At 42.8% G+C, this 13,673-nt stretch overlaps 1 protein-coding gene across 1 annotated transcript; it reads right to left on the minus strand.

The window, feature by feature from the left end:
* Positions 1–297: 297 nt before the first annotated feature.
* Positions 298–13,401, minus strand: Hel89B (histone acetyltransferase 1). The gene is made up of 7 exons (XM_002053197.4): positions 12,669–13,401; positions 7,438–7,524; positions 6,420–7,381; positions 3,454–5,609; positions 1,333–3,389; positions 1,028–1,268; positions 298–974 (listed from the first exon to the last, which is right to left on the minus strand). The coding sequence occupies exons 2-7, from the start codon at positions 7,446–7,448 to the stop codon at positions 531–533; spliced, it is 5,871 nt and encodes a 1,956-aa protein (XP_002053233.3). The 5' UTR covers positions 7,449–7,524; positions 12,669–13,401; the 3' UTR covers positions 298–530.
* Between the last annotated feature and the right edge of the window lie 272 nt (positions 13,402–13,673).

A 13,673-nucleotide genomic window follows, 5' to 3' on the forward strand; every position in this document is an offset into this window, starting at 1 on the left:
TCAAGTCGCAACTGCGTTAACTGAGTGGAAAACTGTTTAGATGTGGCCACAGCTCAATGACCAGAAGTTTAGTTTTTGGCATCAACCTTCTCACCACAAGACCAAAATGGGCGGAAACTGTTGCTTTCAAAGTATGGTTCTTTACTCGATGGTCCTTAAAGGAGTTCCAAGATCGTCGTGTCGTGCCTTAGATAGTTCTCGTTTTTCCTGACCGCAGCTTGAAGAATTTTCCCTTCCTTTAAGGGACCACTGTGTTTTCATCTACTGACTCCCATACTAAAACTTTTTTGCACAAAATTTAGACTTTAAATGTTTTTATTATAAATTGCAAAGAAGTTTACTTTCGACTACTACGAAGGACCGAAAGAAAACATCCGAAAGAAAATAGAATGAAGCATGTGCCTGCAAAATTAAAATGAGAACTTGACTCATCTTTAGCGATGCGCGATTGCAGTTTGTGTGTCTGTGTGTTTAAGTATAGTTTGTGAGACTGTAATGTTCCAAGTCTTATTGGGGAAAAAGTGGTGACTTCACTTCTTTAGGGCTTGCACAAAGTTGCCCAGATCGTATTCCTCCTCATACTGATGCTCGGACCAAAGCTCCGGCAAATTCTCAATGATTGTATTCATGGACATGCCACCACTGCCACCAGCGGCTGTTGCTGCTGCTGCTCCGCTGTTACTGGCCTTATTTCCGCCATTAAACAGATCGAAGATTTGTGAGGTGCCCATGGTCTGAAGTGAGGCATTGTCGGCACTCACTACCGTATTGGCGGTGAGTATCTTAAACTTTTGCAGGCTCATAATCTTCTCCTCGAGCGAGTTGCGCGTAATCAGGCGATATACATTGACCACCTTCTTTTGTCCAATACGATGGGCACGATCCATGGCCTGCAGATCCTTCATGGGATTCCAGTCGTGCTCCACAAAGATGACAGTATCGGCACCGGTAAGATTTAGGCCCAAGCCGCCCACCTGCAAAACATTAAGGTTACGATGCGTATGGTAACCAATGGAAATGAACTTACCAAAGTGGTTAGTAGCAGCACATCGATGCTGGGATCACTGTTGAAGTTGTTCACAATGTCCTGACGCAAGGAGGCTGGCACGCTGCCGTCCAGGCGCAGATACGTAACGCTGGGCAAATGTTTGCGCAACAGATCGTGCTCCACAATGTCCAGCATGGCCTTCAGCTGACAAAATATAAGCGCCCGATGCTGACTGACTGACTCCGTTTGGACACCAATGCCGCAGTCTAAAAGCAGTTGCCTATAAGGATAAAGAGTGGAGGATTAGCAGCCTCCGAAAACGATTCTTAAAGATAGACACTTACTTAAGAGCTGGCAATTTGGCCGAGTGCTCAATATCGTCAAGGGTGCTATTACTGAGTGCCAGCTGCGCAGCAACATTGGTCAGCTCATCGCCGGATTGACGCAGCACCAGCTTGGGATGATTACAAACGTTCTGCAGATAACGTAGTGCCTGGAAGATGTGCGTTTTGGTACCGAGATTCTCCGTATCGTCCAACTTATCCAAACAGTCTTTCAAGTGTTTATTGCTAAAGTCTTCGTAGAGGCGCAACTGCAGAGGACTCAGTTCGCATAGCAGATCCTGAGTGATTTTGGGCGGGAGATCCGTGAGCACATCCTCTTTGACGCGACGCAGTAGGAATGGCAGCACTTGGCGGTGCAGGGCTTCCATGGCCAGCACACCGGCCTCCTGCTCCTTGGGCGAGCTTTTGCCATCCCGTGAGGCCAAAATGGGTCGCGAATAACGTTGAATGAACTGTTTCTCGGTTCCCAAAAAGCCAGGCATTAGGAAATCAAACAGCGACCATAGCTCCAGCACATTGTTCTGTATGGGCGTGCCTGACAGGATTAGCCTATGGTTGGCCTTTAGCTGCTTGATGGCCTTAGAACTTTTTGTCTTTCCATTCTTTATGATATGCCCCTCGTCCAGCACACAGTAGTTGAAATGAATGCCACTGAAAAAGTCGATGTCCTTACGTATGGTATCGTAGGAAGCGACTACCAGGTTGCAACTGGTGCCAATTTGACTGCGTAGCTTCTCGCGTCCAATGGGAAAACCGAAATAGTGTAAGGGCTTTAACACTGGTGACTGTGCCAGAAACTTTTCCACCTCATACACCCAGTGACCGGTGAGTGTTGGTGGACAGATGACTAGGCTGGGCAATGGGGCCAGCTTGGCCTTTTGGCGCTGCACATGATCGCCGGCCAATATGCAGATGGTTTGGAGCGTCTTTCCCAGGCCCATGTCATCGCAGAGAATGCCATGCAGATTATACTTGTTAAGGAACCACAGCCAGTTGATGCCCGCCTGTTGATAGCCGCGCAGCTCCACACTGAGCGCAACTGGCACATTATAGTCCGGTATCGTCTTGGGCGCAAACAGATAATCGAGGAACTCACGATCTCGTGTCTTGCGTTCCTCTAAAGGTTCGCCCTTGAGCTGTGGTGCTGTCTTTGCATTGGCGGCACCGTCCAGTGGCATCAGTTGAATGAGTGTGGCAAACGAGTGGGTGGCCAGCAGACGTACTGATTCATCTGGATCGCTCATTGCGCCCAGCAGCGGCACCACGAGTAGCACAATAAATGGCACAACACGGATTTGAAGTCGATTAACCACTCGCTCAATGGCCTCCACAGCTCCCTGCCGTTCTATGGGTCGCTCAATCTTGAGTAGCAGTCCAAGCACCTCTGCTACCACAAACTGCATGGTACGGCACGCATCAATCTCAGCCAGGGCAGCAAAGCAACGAGCTGCCATGTGGCGCAATACCTTCAACGGATGCCGCAATATGAAGCCAAGGTGTGGCAGCAGTGCAAAAAGCTGTTCATGTAGCGCCACGTGCAAATGCGGCGCTGCCGTTTCGATTAGTTGCAACGAGCTAATCAGATCATTGCATGGCGTCAGCTCAGGCAGCGTACTGGATAGCTTCTCTACATCCATGCTGGTGACAAACTGCTCCAGTTTGCCAAACATCAGCTGCTGAAAGATGGGCACCTTCTCTACAATGCGATCCCCAAATGAGCTGCAGAGCTTGGCAATGGCGCAAGCTGCGCCCAATCTCTGTATGCGACACTGTCGCGCCTCAGCCTCTTTGATCTGTTGAGTGCTGATCTCTTTACTAGCTGCAGCCGCTACTGCAGCAGCCAAGGCTTCACTTGCTGGCGGTCTGCCGGGCCCCCTAGGCGTTGGCATTAGAGCCGTGCCGCCAGCTCTTGTGCCTGCTCCGCCTCCGCCGCCGCCGCTGCTGCCACCCGTCGCCTGTTGCTGCTTGAGCGTCAGGATGCCATAATAGTCGCAGGTGTCATGGACACTGACAGAGGTACTGGAACGTGTCGCTAGGAACGTACGCGACGGCATCAACTACAAAAATGGTTATTTGTATTAGGCATGGTATTTCAGGGTATTCCAAGCTACTTTCACTTACCAGCTTCGGCGTGTGATCTGTATCGCTACGCAGCAGGGTGCACAGATTGTTTAAAATTTTACTATTGGGACTAGGATTTCTATCACAAACTTGTTCCATAAGATGCACCAAAAAGTCAGCAGACAATTGCTGCAGTGGGACGCACTGTTCCCGCTTGATCGACTCCATGAGCGGCTTGACAACAGGATTCAATTTGTCTGGCAGACAGTGCAGCGCACAAATAGCACCGGCCAATGCTGCCTGGGCGCTGACATGATAGGCGCCTTGTTCACTGGTCGTTTGTTGATACGAGGCCTGCAGGCTGCGCCTACGCTCCAGGAGCGTATCCAGCACCTTTGGCTTGAGCGCATAGCTGCGCAGATTGTCACTGAGTGTGGTGGCCACTGCCTCGATCTGGTCAAGCGTAAGAATCTTCGCATTATTGAAGTCGTTAATGGGTATCTTGTTTTGCTTCAGCGTTGCTATAAAGTCCTGCGCCTCCTGCAGCAGTCGTGTTAGCGACGTGGCCACCTCGTCATAATAAAAATACTCTGACACACACTGATGCAGCTTCTCCTGCAGATTTGGAGGTCCCGGTCGCACCGGCTCATCCTCGAGTGCCCAGAATGCAATTATAAGGCCACACACAATCCGCTGAACCGCCGAATGGGCATTCAAGTGGCCTAGCAGCACCTTGGTATAGCAATCTGTGGGACTCTCCATCTGCGGTGTATAGAGAACGCCCGGTGCCGGCTGCACCAGGTAATGCGAGAGAGCACCCAACGCTCGCGATGCCGTGATGCGGGCGCGCATAAAGTTCGCCTCACGCAGCTCCAGTGGTGTTGCCTCACTGCCGCCCAAATACAACTTCTGCATGGCATTCGAGTGAGCCAATGCAACGCCACCCAGATCGTCGCCCATGCGCAGGTTACGGCGACGGGTACTCCCCGCTGATACGGCGGCTACATCGCTGGCGCCACCACTTCCTCTGATGAGCACGGCCGGATCAAAGGCGAGACGTGGCGGCTGCATGGCCAGGCATATCCAGGATGATACATACGGGCAGGCAGCGTGCAGTAGTGCTCCCAACCCAGCGTGCTCAATGAGATTTGACCAGACCTGATGCGCCAGGGTCTGTATATCCGCCTGCGGCTCCACCAGAATGCGTTGATAGATATGCCGCAGGCCCTGCTGCAGCAACTGCCAGTTCCAATCTACAACGCCAAAGTTCAGCTTCAAAGAATTCTGCACGCCATTGGCACTGTCAGTTGCCTGCTCCAACTCCAATTTGGCACTGATTGGCTCCCGTTTGGCCTCAGCCTCGCCACCGCTTGTTAATGTGAGCAGCGTCTTGAGTGTCGAGCGTCGCACTGAGCTGGTGCTGTGCGAGAGGAAGGGAAACAGGCGTGGCACCAGCGTGCCTATTGGCTCCATTTGAATCCAGCTGGCTGCCTGTGGCAGGCACAATATGGCCGCCAGTAGGCCCATAAAGCTGTTGCAGGCCGAAGTCAGCTCATCTTGATCGAGCAGCAAATCCCACAGCATTTTCACAATTGATGACACCTGCGTGGCATTAAGCAGCTTGGGTAGCCACATTGCAACTGGGATTAATGTCGCTGCCGCCACCGCGCCGACGTCATCGACAGCATCCAGCAGGCCTGGCAGTATGTCCGATATCGATTTGGGCAGGTAAATGGGCAAAAGCTCCTCGCGCACCACAAACACATACTTCAGGCCTAGCAAACCGCCATGGCGCACTTCCCACTCGTTTTTGTGTCGTATCAGGAGCAGCAAAATGTCCACGATGCGATGAACCTTGGGCTCATCGATGGCTTTGACCAGGGTGCCCAGCACTTGGGCACAGGTCTCGCGCACCGGCGCCACTACCTGATCGGAGACAAAGTCTCCGAATCTATCGAGGCATAGCACACAAAGCAATCGTATTGCCGCATCCTCCAGCCATCGGCCGTGCGCCTCGTGCATTTGCTCGGGACTCTGCTGCACACACTTGCCCGCTCCGTTGCCATGCAGGTTGATGAGCTGACGCAACGCAGTGGCCGCCCCATGACGCACCTCCCATTTGGCGTGAAAGAGATCAATAAAGAGGCGCGCACAAAAATTCTCCAGCGGCCAGGAGACAGCATCGACCCATGTGCCTGTTGCATCTGGCACAGCGGCTGCAAACAGTGAAAAAATATTTATTAAAACAGTGATTAAACGAAGTATTAGCGAAGTTCCCAAGTAAACTTTTATAATAACAAATCTCCAACTCCGGAAGACTATCAGTATCAAATATCCTTAGCTGATCTATAAAGGGAAATGATTTTTATAAAACTCAATTTTCGAATGAGCTTTTTGGCTATTTGGAGTATAGTCTAACTTGTGACACCTTGTGTTATCAAAAATTCTGTAAAACCATAAAATTTCTCATATCGTATATAATTCATTAAAGATTGTTGCAGGTAACTGGACAAAAGGTGCTCTTTAATTAATATGTGTGCACGTTTATATATATATATATATATAGTGTTATGATGAATGAAACATTAAGTGCTTTAAGGGGTAATATGACATCATACACACTGATTTTACGACTGAATCACGTACGTATGCATACATATTCGTTCAAATTGAGAACAGAGAGAGAGAGAACTTTTTAGTGGCATCTGCAAGCAATTGGATACAAGTATAGTTAAAATAATTGATCTAAAAAGATAAATCAATGCGATTGCGCTACAAATTGAATGCAAACCATCTATAAAATATATCATTCTAAACTGTTTTGTGATAACCATATAAGGCTGAGAGGTGAACACTCAAAAAACAGGCTCACCGGCCAGGTTCGATATTGTACAATATGAAAATAGTTATTAAAACCTCGATACAACATTTGCACCATTGAAATAATCACATAAAATATCTTTAAAAGTATTAAAATTAAATGGAGACTTTGGCGTGCCTAAAAATTGGTTAACCCGCCCACGCACCGTTCAAGTTGTAGAAAATCTCGTGTCTGTCGTTTGCCTTCAATTTCTTCTTCTCTGGCTCATCAGTTGTGCTGTTGCCATTGTTGTTGTTGTTGTTGTTGTTGCTGCAGCTGCTGCCGCCGCTGCTGCTGTTGCTGCCGGCACCGATGCCAGCTGTTGAGTTTCGGCGACTGCAAGTGGGCGTGACTGTGGAGGCAGCAGTGGCGCTGCCTTGACGTGCTTTGCGCTTAGCGCGATTCATTTCGCGGCAGCTGAGCCGCTGGCCTGCAGCACTGATACCAGCTGCTCCTCCTCCATTGGCCTGATTGATGTGTAGTATTTGCTCCACAGGCAGTTTCTCGGCATTCACATTGTAGCTGGTGCCAGTACGCTGCAGGGCCACATCCTCGTCGGTGATCATGTCAGTCAAATTGACGCCCAGCTTGGCGGCAGTGGTGAGTCCCAGCTTATCATTGAGCAGCGCACGCTGGCGAGTCAGTCGAGCAGCCACACTGTGATCCTCGGCAGCGCCACCACTGGCCGGCTGCTCCTCCTGCACATCGAATTCGTTGCCCTCGGAGCCGATCAGACGGGCGCCTTTTTGCAAAATCTGCTGTAAATCGAACTCATCAAAGCTAAGCAATCGCTCGCTGCACGGCGTTATGGTGGTAGATGAAGAGGCATTCGATTGGCAGCTGTCCTCCTCAGTGGCATCGCTGGCCGTGCGCTCTTTCTTAAAATGTATTGAAGCTAATTGCAGTTCGGGCTGCCATGGCGGCACCTGCTTTAGTATTGCTTCCACCGACTGCGCGGCGGCAATGCGCGTCTCCCACGACGTACTGTGCAAATATCCCACGAGTCGATTGAGCAAGGCATGCAATTCGTGTGGATATAGCTTTTGCACCTCACCAATTTGCTTGGCCGCCGCATGGCGCGTGGCTGCCGTGGATCCCGACTCGAGTAGTATGAAAAGACGGTCGAGTCTGCAATCCGAAAAAGTTGTTAATGGGGTTTATTAAAACCAGTTCTGCACACTTACCGAGATGTCATTCTTCAGTTGAGATTTGTGATACCTTTCGGTTGATTGTGCGATTAAACTCGTCTATAATTACTATATGTAACTAATCTGCAAATAAAAGCAAAATATCACTATTATTATTAAATTCTTATAAACTAATTAGCACTTGTTAATATGACCTTCCGTAAAGACAATACTGCAAACATAAACTAAGCACGTATTCGAATCATAATAAAAATTAGTTCGAGTTCGATACTTAGCATTGAAAAGCTACATTATACAATATTTCATATTTGAGTAATTAAATGTAAAGCCAGGCGGCGTTTACCCACCAGCTGAATCAATATATATATATATATATATATACCTTACTAGTGTAATGAAGAGGATAATTAAAGAGTTGTTTTATGTATTCATACATACAATTTGATTTATATGTTGAGAAGGATGTAAATCTTTTGACAAACAAAAGACAGTTGGGCTGGGTTTATCGGTTAGTAGAATTTAATAGCTGAAAAGAAATTTACGCGAGTGGATTACTTAAATCCAGGGATTTATGCTTGTATATTTACTACTTGACAAGGTAAAAAAATGGTATTGCAAATATTTTTGCATGTCAGCATATAGATATATAGATATATATAAATCATATTTGTGCACATATTTGCTATTATCGTAATAAATACGTCAAATAGCGAACGATAGCATGCAAAATCTTTAATGTGATGCATTGTGATGAGATCCACACAAAATAACAATCAGCTATAAGTACGTAAAGACCCTGCCTAATCCAAAATTGGCCTGGATAGTTTTTGTTTTTTGTTTCTGCGAATTGAAGGTAGAGAATAAATAGCATATAACAATCCAATAATAAAAAAAGTGGACCGGTTATGAACCTTTTGACATCAATGTCCGACCCGGCTACAAAGAAGGAACAAAAAAAAAAAAGAAAAACAACAAACAGAAAACGAGAAACTCGCGTGGTGTGAGTTCAAAAAAACTGTTTGTTTCTTTGAATTTATTTCTCTTTCTTTTTGTATAAGGAAGCTAAAACTAAGCCACTGCGACCTTGAATATTAATCAAGTATTTATATAACTATGCGTATGTACGCGTATCGGAGTGTGTTTCTTATTTTTCATAGCAAGCGCGTCGAAACCGAAACACATTATTACGAATTTTTGGCCGCAAACAGAGTATTTATTTATTTCTTTCGGTTTTAGGGTCGAACCCATGAAACACGCAACGAGAAACCAAAGAACCGACAGCTAGAAGTCGATCAGAGGAAGAAAAACAAACAGGACTGATTACATGCTGCACACAAAACTCTTTTGAAATATGAAATATAAAAATAATAGTTTAGGGGTGGATTTAGGGAAGCGTTTGCTAATCTCCAACGATATAAGTCGGCTATTCATAATAAAATGGGACAGCCTGCCATGACCAGGACTCAGACGGCGTGTTACGTAATGCAATCCCACGTGTTTCAGGTGCTTACGCTCAAATCGTTTATGTAAGAGTTCATATTATTTCATTTACAGCATAAATCACAATTTAATATGTACTCTATTTATTGTGTTGATAATTATTGGAAGCACAAGTAGAAAACCTCATTTATGCAAATAATTCAGTTTGAATAAATATATATAATTAATATTTTTAAATTTCTAAATTTGGAATATTCTCTGGTAACTCAGATTTATTATTTTTCACTTATGTAATTACTTTTAATTTGCAAAAGAGTTAATGAAACGATTTAGTTACCTTTTATAGAAATATTCTTAAGATCTGTTAATTGTTTTTGTCTCTTGGTGTCGGTGAAATGTCGAAATGTATCGGAAAAATATAGTTTATAATTTGTAAAAGCTAAAGAAATTCTTTCTAATTGTAGTATACATTTTCACAGTAAAATCGAGGCGAGTTTATCATTTATAAAGCCAAGGATAAGCAACAGTTACTGCACCCATTTAGAAGTGGGACGTGATTTATTTGTGTGTAAGCAATATGCTTGAAACTATTGAAAATACGTGAATATGTCCATGATTAATCGAGTAAACCAAGAAAATGTAAACTAAAAACGTTTGCATATTCATATTAACTACAAATATAATTGTACTTTGAAAAGATTTGAGCACATATCACTCATAAGTGGCGCGTAATATTATTTCTCTGAACTTATCTATGGAATGTTATATACCCACACATGGAAGGAAGTATAGAGATAAGCAAAAATAGGGAATTCTTATGTTGATAAAAACAATTAAATAATATGCATGCATAAACAAAAATATAAGCACTATTGTTGTGGGGTTCACTATCCCCAATAAATTAATGATAATTTTATTGGAAACGTACTATGGAATAAATAAAATGAAATACAATACAAATGACAATTTAATGTAAAATTGATTTGGCTTTATCGAGCGTCCGATTACATACATAGATAGTGCACATCGTTAAAGTTATAATGAAAACATTTGTATGACATGGTTTGATCACGAACTGACAGCAATAAATAAGTTATTGTATTTGTCAATAAAGCAACAACAACAACCTTGCATTACGATTGACATGAGCTAGGGCTATATAAGAAATAGATCGATTTTGATATATGTAGAAACATCATATCATTAACGAATAGATTTCTGAATGTCAACATATTCAATTGTCCTCCCACTGAATTTGCAACAAATCAACCACTTATATTTGTTTTTGTGGTTGGCATACCCTGGTCACAAAATGAAATAGAGCATATTGGTTTTGTGCAATGTGCGTCCATATCGACGTTAAAGTCTCTCTTCAACATGTGAGCCAGGGTCGTTAATACCCGTTCTTACTTATTTTTATTGTCGCCTACGGTACACTTATTAATAAATTTATTAACAGACATTTTGTAGCTGCAGATAAGCAAAGCAAAAATTTGTATTATCAATAATGGGCATATAATGATTAGCAAGAGAGCGACACACACAATCAGAAAAGCCAGCTAAAATGTATAAATGTACAAACATTCATTCATAAATACTTGCATACATATGTACAGACTACACACCCTAGTTGAGCTCATTTGTTGTACAGTGTTGAACTTTAACTTTCAAGAATTGTCCGAAACAGTTTCAAATTGTGACCAATCATTTAAGTCCACGTTGGTTCGAATGAGCGTCTTTTAATAAGCCCCCATATCCCTCGTCACTTTTCTGAGTCATCATTCTCGTATTTAGATGAGTTTTGTTATTACAAACGGAACGCTGCCCTTTTCTTTAAAAGATTCGAGCATATTCTTTGTACTTTTCGAGTGTGCTACAGATTTGATAAGAATTAATGTTAAAATAAGAACAACAATAAATATACGTATATATAACCACGATAAGTGAATTAATTGATATCGTGTCCATTAGCCTGAATATCTTTTTAGAAAATTGTTTGGTAAGTGTTATAAGTACGAAGCCAGCCTTCAGATTTCCCAGAAAGGTGAGACGTCGCTGAAGTAGAATACAGGTAAGATGGATCAAAATATATGTAGGCAAGTGCACTTGAGTTCACAAATTAGAGTTCAACTTGAAAAATATTGAAAATATGCAAATCTCTCTATCTAGACTTTAACAATTTACCGAAAGTCGTGTGCTCGATTTAATGTTTAAGAAATTTTGCACATATGCATACACAAAATGTCTTTAAATATTAAACAGTTCAAATTTGCATTCATACAATAGCAGAAACATTTAACAAATATTATAACAGCTGCTTTTGCATACATTTCAAAATTATTGCCTAGGCTATTATTGAGGGGGTCTGTATACACAGATCCATCTCGAATGCATCCAATGCATCCGGACTGGCAAATAAAACATCCATCGGTCGCTGATGCTATTTAGAAAATTGTATTCTTTAACTAGGCTTTTAGCATATAATTCTATTATCTATTGTATAATATATATATATATATCGGGAGCTCCCGACTAGAACCTCTTACTTGATTTGGTTATTTTTGTCTCAAGTTGTTTTTTTAACGCTTTTGTTGGGATTTGACAAGTTACATTATTTATGTATTTATGAAAATTGTAAATTTTATATATATTTTTTTGGACGAAACTTAACAGTTGACAGCGTATTTTTAGGAACGTATCTTATGTGCTCCGAACTAACCTGTCTATGAAAAAATCAATAAATATAAATATCGCTCAGATGGAAACAAAAGGTTTTTTTATGCCAAACGGCAAAAGATAGTTGGAACAAAATACATGTATGTATATATGTACATACATAGCTAGTCCAAGTGCCCTACCCCACTAAAGAGTCATACATACATACATACATACATGTACATGTACATGTGCACGTGCATGTGTATGCAAGTACACATATACATATAAAGGAAAGAGAAAAAGCTGGGGAGCGACTGCTTCAGTCGGCAATGTCGATTACGGTAGCAGACCATAAATAAATATAAATGCCGCTAGCTGCTGCTGGGTCGCCGTCAACGTGGACAACGCATATTGACTGAGTTCGACTGCGGCAAGCGAAGGCACTTGAATATTAGGCAAAACCAAAAGCTCGTAGTCAACATTTACGCTTTGCGCCGTTATTTCGTCAATTGGTGCGCATTGAGCGCCCAAAAAGTAAGTACATGAACGATGGGAGGCAGCACTCGGGAGATTGCCAGACAGCATAAGCGAAAAGCCGAAAACGATTCAAAACGCTAAAAACAAAAGTATAAATGGTTGAGACTAAAAATACAATGACGGGGACATGTCAAACGCTGCCAAGAATATAAAAAAAAAAGCCAATAAACTCCACAGCGAAATGAAATTAATTAAACAAAGGACCTTTAACTTTGCTATATTCTTCTATATAACCTCACAGACATGTGTGTGCGTATGTATATACAAACGTACGTACATGTGCACACATAATATGTACTTATAAAATTTCTTAAATGTTAGCTTATCACAGCACATGCCCCGTTGCCCCTCCTTTGGCGTACTTACGCAGTAAGAAAAGTATCAGAGGCAGCGCAATCACACACACTCTACTCACACATACACAATTGCAACGAAAGAAAGACGCGCTGTGTCGGCAGCGTCAAGGAAAGCAGCGCAGTCGCCACAACGATAAGTCGACGAGGAACGCGTCTCCACGGAATAGTCTGTACTAGTGTAATTAGTTTATATGCTTATATACACAAATATATACACACAAGCACACTGATGTAAAATAGCCTGCCATATTTATGAACACATTACGCGGCACTTACCTTTGGCAAATGTTACGATTCGGCTGGTGCTGTCGCGGTGTGCTGAGCTAGCAACTCTGCTTACTGCAGCATACCTATGGCGGCGTCGACGTCGACGTCTGCTGCGGCAGCACTGCGACTGCTTGATGTCACTTCAACTCATGCGCGCTGTATTTAGTTGATGCATTTTTGTCCACTTTTCACCGCTAGCTAATTATTTTAGTAGAAAAAAAATTCCTATTTAGTGTTTTGTTTATAGCTTTAGATTGTACAGTTCACTTTTGTTTGCGCATATGTATGTGTTAAGCTCTGCTGCAGCGCTGCTCTGCTACGCGTTCACTTTTTTTTTTTGCAAGCGTCACAAAACTGTTCTTATTCACTCGCACGAGTAGCCAATTTAACCCATCGATTTAACACGCACACATACACGCCGGCGTAGGCGTGAAGAGCGCAGCGAATTCGATTGTGTCCCAAACGTCGTTTGGCCGAAACAGTCAATGTTTTAATTTAACATTTGGTTTGACACAGACACAAATGCACTCAGTCCGTTGAATGTTCTCAAATTTTCGGATATAAATATTACCAGGGAAAGCCATGTTCGCGGTGTTCAAGTCACATTTATACTGTGCGGTGCTCGAATGGCGCATGAAATAAAATTCAAACAGGGTTGCCACTGACCAGTTCATCATTTTTATTATCACATAATACACTAAAAAAACAAATCACAATTACAGGAAACAAATGTCATAATTAATGCAAGACTATCGTGTATATTTAAAAGTTGCACAAATTATAACAATAACATTTTTTTACAACAGAATTGGTCAACGTGTTATTTATGTTAATAGACAACACTATTTATATTTAGAGATGGAAGTTTCTGTTTTGAACTAGTAAATATAATCGTAATATGAGCAGAGTTTTAGAAAAACATTTATTTGAATTACTATCTAAAACCCAAGAGAATGAATTAATAAAATCTGGTATATTTAATGTAACAAAAATTTGTATGTATATAAAAGAATA

Source organism: Drosophila virilis, chromosome 2 (assembly GCF_030788295.1).
Source record: "Drosophila virilis strain 15010-1051.87 chromosome 2, Dvir_AGI_RSII-ME, whole genome shotgun sequence".
NCBI classification, from domain to species: domain Eukaryota; kingdom Metazoa; phylum Arthropoda; class Insecta; order Diptera; family Drosophilidae; genus Drosophila; species Drosophila virilis.

What these genes read in the sequence shown, in the direction of transcription:
- Hel89B (XM_002053197.4), bottom strand. An exon ending in GATTTTCTACAACTTGAACG is followed by an intron (nt 5,610 to 6,419) that starts GTGCGTGGGCGG and finishes CACTGTTTGCAG; the next exon opens with CCGCTGTGCCAGATGCAACA. An exon ending in CAGATCACACGCCGAAGCTG is followed by an intron (nt 3,390 to 3,453) that starts GTAAGTGAAAGT and finishes CCATTTTTGTAG; the next exon opens with TTGATGCCGTCGCGTACGTT.